Below are 6409 nucleotides of genomic sequence, written 5' to 3'. Positions count from 1 at the left end.
CTGTCAACATGCCTGCCTAACAGTGAACTAACCAAATGAGTGAATTCTCGAGGGAGTGTACAAGCTTTAAGGCCCTATAGGTTATGGATTTGAGGAACTTTTTTGTGATCAAAATGAAGAAATGCCACATAATTCCAGGTTTTTCCTGTGTTGTCCTTATAAAAGTTTACTGTGTAAGATGCACGTGGTGCTGGCTCCGGCTGCTTGCAGAACATTTCACTTTGTTCTGCTCATGATTCGGAGGTGCCTTCAAGTTACGACTGAACTGCAGCTTCATGTGCCAAGCTCCGAAACCCCAGAGAGCTGTACTCATGGCAGGTCTTGCAGGTCTGTTTCATTGGAGCCAATTTCAGTTCAATCGGAAGTTAAAGGTAGAATAAATAAAAAACATTCTCCCGCCTCCCTGCGCCATTCTCCCGCCTTCTGCACCATGGTCTTTAGTTTCGTATTCTTTTGTTTCAGAAAATTGCTATGTGGTTCATAGCAATTTTCTTTACTAAAGACCATGACAAGATTCTTCTAGTTTTTGCAACATTAAGGGAGACTAAAGGTAAGAGTGAGACTGGTTGTATTATGGGCCTCATTGTATGTTAGCAGTAACTTGGCCAGTGCATCACAATGCACAGGGGTTGAAGGTGAGGCTCAAAATCGAATTAGTCTCACTGTCTCTTACCTCAAGTCAGACATTGATGCAAAAGCCCTTGTGAGGAACTTGTAAGTGTGTTTAGTAGATATTACTATGAACCTTGCTGATCTCCTGCTTTAAAAATAAGGATGTAATGAAGAACAAAAACTAAAAATTGAAAACCAGAAGTTCTATCTTTTTAAGGTGTTCTCACAGCCCGCTGCTGGTCAAGGTAGGGGTAGCAGTTTGTAGCCTGCAAATATAATAGTCTTGGCTCTATAAAACCTGTTCATGCTTCCTAAACAAGAAAATAGTTGAAATATCAGTCGGTGCTGGTCTAAGCCCCCATTACTGTGTGAGCCCTTATGGGTCTGAAACTAAGGGCTGATCTGGTAAAATCGCATACGCATAGTGTGCAGGGCGAGTCCTACAGTGCAGGTTCGCATCCTGGCTGTGTGGGTTCGGAAGGCAAAACCGTTTGTTTCTCCTCATCATGCTACAGCGAACCCTGCTTGCAATGTGCCCAGTGAGTTCAAAGGCAGACACCTGCAGTCTGGCCTTTGTCCTCCAGAGGTCGGTAGCTCACTGACATCCGCTCTCGAGTTCCTGGGTGTAAAAGAGAAAGCTGGATCGATCATGGGATCTGAGGACGCCCACTGAACCTTCAGTTCTCCTGAGCTGTGTGGGGAATTGCTGTGGCGAGGGGAAAACTTAATTGGACATTACAAATTGGGGGTAAAATAATTGGGCACAAATAACTGATTATGGTGTGATCAGAAACTGATGTACCTTCACCTTGGAGTTCAGCTTGTATGTCTTTGGCAGTTATCCTTGGTTCTTTTTCTACCATTCGCACTATCCTTCTGTTCAATCTGGGGTCGATAATCCTCTTGCAGCGGCGCCCAGGGAGGTTGGCTACAGTTCCATGGACCTTAAACTTCTTAATAATATTTGCAACTGTTGTCACAGGAACATCAAGCTGCTTGGAGATGGTCTTGTAGCCTTTACCTTTACCATGCTTGTCTATTATTTTCTTTCTGATCTCCTCAGACAACTCTCTCCTTTTGCTTTCTCTGGGCCATGTTCAGTGTGGTGCATACAATGATACCAAACAGCACAGTGACTACTTTTCTCCATTTAAATAGGCTGAATGACTGATTACAAGATTGGAGACATGTGTGATACTAATTAAAGAAACTAATTAGTTACCAACAAATGTGTCCAGGCCATTTTGGAATATCTTTGTAGAATAAGCAATAATTCATCTCTTTTCACAGCTTCTTTGCTTTATTCTATGACATACCAAAGGCATGCAAGTATACATGATAAAATAGCTTTTAATTTCATCACTTTTCAGGAGGAATGAAGCATTATTTCAATGAGCTGTAAGGGTACCAACAAATTTGAGCACGTCTGTGTGTGTGTGTGTGTATATATATATATATATATATATATATATATATATATATATATATATATATAATATAAAAAGGGGGGGGCTGATTTTGATTGGCCCCTGCCCACATAGCTGTGTGTCTGTGGTCTGGCACAGAGAGTCGGAAAAGAGGGGATGGGGGAGAAGGGATGCTGACAGTTCCAGGAAAAAAAGCATATTTAAATAAATACGCAGCCAAAAATAGCTTTAACTGCCTTGCGGGGGATTTCCATTCCTGGCCATGGAGATATAGAATGTGACACTTTTTCACTTTTTTCAGTGTAGCCAGAGCAGCGCATTAGACCAGTGTGATGAAGCTTGTCAAGCACACACTTCAGTACAAGCTGCTGGGGCTTCGACACGTACAGATATGGGAACTGTTTCCACTTCCCACGCTTCAAGATTGTGCCAAATTCACAATGAACAGTCCAAAGACCAGCTCATGAAAAAAGTTAAACATTCAGAAATGGTGTGATCAAACTCGCCGTGGCTTACAGTCTCCCTGTTTTATTATTATTTATTTTTCTTAGCAGACGTTATTAGAAGGATCAATCTTGGCGTGGCTCAGATAGTCGCCCTGTTTTTATTTGACAGTCGCCCTTTTTTTTAGAGGTCAGCAGCTGTTCATTTTTTCTATGTTACTGCTCCCTTGCACTCCTTGTGAGTGCTTCCACTGCAATTACTGTCCTTAATCTTTTTTTATTTATTTATTTTTTTTCCCCTTTCTGTGTTGGGTGTTTTCTGCTGAGTTCAGTAGCTGCTCTTCAGGTCTAGTTGTCTGACGTAGATATATTTATCACAGGCTAGATCAGCCAAGATATTTTTGTTTGTTAGTGGTGGCACCATCTGGGGGCAGGGGGGTGTTCTGAACCTTCGAAGGTCAAAATGTACTCTTCGTTGCAGCCCTACTGTTAGGACGGCTGGACCTGAGACTACTTTGCTTACATAAGAAAAAGAAAGTGGCTTGTGAAAACCGAGCATTAGAGAATCAGAATCTAGGGATGGTTTTACATGCATAGTGGGGGTGTAGGTCATGATAACCCTTTTTCATTATACTGTAATTGTGTATTTACAGTATATTTGAAATGACTTGTTATTGGCAATGCTTCTCTTGTTGTCTGAGAGACAGACCATGTAAAGCCATACTATGCAGATTCCTGCGTTGTGCGTGCCAGAGCAGCCTGTCTGATTTAGTGGTGGATGTGTGCTTGTGTTGAAGCCTGTCTCAGTGGTGGATGTGTGCTTGTGTTGAAGCCTGTCTCAGTGGTGGATGTGTGCTTGTGTTGAAGCCTGTCTCAGTGGTGGATGTGTGCTTGTGTTGAAGCCTGTCTCAGTGGTGGATGTGTGCTTGTGTTGCAGCCTGTCTGATCGTGGTGTGCTTGTGTTGCAGCCTGTCTGATCGTGGTGTGCTTGTGTTGCAGACGTTTACAGCCTGGTGTAACTCTCACCTGAGGAAAGCTGGGACTCAGATCGAGAACATTGAGGAGGACTTCAGGGATGGCCTCAAACTCATGTTGCTGCTGGAGGTCATATCAGGTACCTCCGCCCCCTCGTCTGTCTGTCTGTCCAAGATTTACCCATGGCTGGAGTTTAATAATGATAGTGGTCTGCAGTCTCTATGCAACTGTAACGTTTGCCGGTCGCTGTTACAAAAGCTCTACATTGAGACGTTCCAGTGCTTTGAAAAATAAACTCCAAGTAGAAGTTTCTCGTCAGGCAATGGAGAGGGCAGGTAAATGGGTAAGTAGAGACATGCAGCGGAAGCTTCACGTCAGGCAATGGAGAGGGCAGGTAAATGGGTTAGTAGAGACATGCAGAGGAAGATTCTCGTCAGGCAATGGAGAGGGCAGGTAAATGGGTCAGTAGAGACCATGCAGAGGAAGCTTCACGTCAGGCAATGGAGAGGGCAGGTAAATGGGTCAGTAGAGACATGCAGAGGTTTTGTTGAGCAGGTTTAAGTCACTGATAACAAAAAAGGAGGTACACCAGTCATATAGGTGAGGTGCAGGTTAACGAAAACAAGTCATTTCAAACAGAAAAGATGATAACCGCACACTCGATTTGCAATCCAAAAATAATTGATTAAAAGCAAAAAGAAAAGCCGACATTTCGCCAACCGAGTGTCTTCATCAGGGTAAAAGTGTGTACAAAACAGATCTATTTAAAGGGTTCAAGTAAAAAATCACAGGTGGAGAGAAGTCATTGCATTCACGTTTGACAAAACCAATTTTAAATTGAGAAATAAAGTAATGTATACAATTTTCACAAGAAGCGCTTATCAATTACCATATAGTTGTTGTACAAAAGTATAGACAATATAGAAATATTATAAAGAAATATACAATTGTTTAGGAGGCACATTACTCGAACAAAAAATGCTAATCTATATAATCATATGAAACATTTTTTTTAGATTAAGTCAATTGCCAATTAATGTCTCCTGATTTAAGATACATAGTTCAATTGTTCTATCTGAGTATAAAGTAAACAATTTAAAATCGAGTAACAGATGTTTTATATAGTTTTCACAAGAAGCACTTCAAATCAAATTCCACATTCATACCAAGGGGGGGGGGGGGGGGTTAATGTTCTCAAAAAATCAATCCAAAACAATTCTCTTTGTAAAAGTAAATTATCACTTCATATTTAACCTTTTCAATTCCTAAGTAATGAAGAGAGGAGCTAGGATGTTGCGCCTTAGTAAAGTAAGCAGCTACAGGATACACTGTATTTTGACATCTAATAGTACTACGATGTTCAGTTGTTCTGGATTTAAGAGAACGCATAGTTTTGACAATGTATGCTTTACCGCATGAACAAGATATCATTGAGATTACACAGCCGTTTTACATGCTATTACTCCTTTTATAGGAATGGCTTTACCAGTAAGTGGATGTGCAAAGAAGTGTGACTTAAATGTTGAGCACAGGAGCCACATGTGTAATTCCCATCTGATAGGGGGGGCAGAAGGGTCTGTTTTGATGCAGGGGGTAAATGTGCCTTAATTAGGGTATCTCTTAAATTACGCCCTTGTCTAAAAGTTAGACGGGGAGGGTCTAAAAATGATTTTGATATTGTAAGATCAGATTGTAAAATATGCCAGTGTCTATTGATTATACCTTCTATTTTTTCTCGCCATTTGTAATATTTAGTAATCAACGTGACTGGATTTGAGTTAGTGTTTAACGTGGAATATCATCTCCAGGATTTTAAAGACATTTTAGACACAGCAGCATTGAGGCACTTGGTTTTATATCCTCTATTTTCAAATCTGGCCCTCATATCAGACATGTTTTTTTCAAAGTCAGACCGTTTTGGAATTGTGTTTGATCCTACAAAATTGACTGTATGGTAAACTATTCTTTAAAGGTAAGGAATGGCAACTGTCTGCCCTTAACAGTGTGTTACGATCAGTAGGTTTACGATAAAGATTAGTGTACAAGCAATCTTTGGCAATCCACAAATCCAGAAAGTTAATACATTTATGATCAAATTGAGATGTAAATTTGAGATGTTCATTACAAGAATTCAGGAAGTGGTGAAATTGTTCAAGCTCTTGAACATTACCTTTCCATAAAACAAAAACATAATCAGTGTATTTTTTCCAAGTCCCTATATGTTTTAAGAAATGGTTAAACTGGGGATTCAAATTTAATCATTCTTCCAAATATCCAACATATAGATTTGCATAATTAGGGGCTAACGGAGCACCCATAGCAGTACATTTAGTTTGAAGATAAAAATCTGATTGAAAAGCAAAATAATTTTTAGTTAATACTAATCTCACTCACTCTCTCTCTCTCTCTCTCTCTCTCTCTCTCTTTTGATATTGTAAGATCAGATTGTAAAATATGCCAGTGTCTATTGATTATACCTTCTATTTTTTCTCGCCATTTGTAATATTTAGTAATCACTCTCTCTCTCTCCAGGCGAGCGCCTGGCCAAGCCAGAGCGAGGGAAGATGCGGGTTCACAAGATCTCCAATGTGAACAAGGCCCTGGACTACATCGCCAGTAAAGGGGTGAGGCTGGTGTCCATCGGGGCTGAAGGTGAGAAATAAACTTCCTGTGTAATCCTTGTACCAACCACAGGGGGTTCAGCACACAGCAGTGGCTACATTCATCTAAACACATGGAGGTGATGAGGTCTTCAATGATGCACGTGATTCTACATCAGCAACATGACTAGATAGCCCATTCCATCCCCTCACCACTCTGTGTGAACTGCTGTCTACTACCCTCAGGTCTTAGTTTACTTTAGAAGGGACCAAGCAGGCACTATGATGGCTGTGTCTATGCTTGTGTGTGGGTGTTAGTGAGGCCCATGCTGTGTGTGAGTCTGTGTGTGAG

At 40.9% G+C, this 6409-nt stretch overlaps 1 protein-coding gene across 4 annotated transcripts in view; it reads left to right on the top strand.

Moving 5' to 3' along the window:
* The window catches only part of LOC117419763 (alpha-actinin-1), a 78169-nt gene that overhangs the window by 31701 nt on the left and 40059 nt on the right, over positions 1-6409 (top strand). For all 4 annotated transcript variants that reach the window (XM_058991230.1, XM_058991232.1, XM_058991229.1 and 1 more), the window contains exons 2-3: positions 3482-3596; positions 5990-6109. In XM_058991230.1, coding sequence (XP_058847213.1) covers positions 3482-3596; positions 5990-6109 — 235 coding nt within the window. The remainder of the gene's footprint in view (positions 1-3481; positions 3597-5989; positions 6110-6409) is intronic.

The sequence above is a fragment of the Acipenser ruthenus genome, chromosome 18 (genome assembly GCF_902713425.1).
Source record: "Acipenser ruthenus chromosome 18, fAciRut3.2 maternal haplotype, whole genome shotgun sequence".
NCBI classification, from domain to species: Eukaryota; Metazoa; Chordata; class Actinopteri; order Acipenseriformes; family Acipenseridae; genus Acipenser; species Acipenser ruthenus.
The sequence above is the reverse complement of the archived record's forward strand: the minus strand, read 5'-3'. Positions and strand labels throughout refer to the sequence as shown.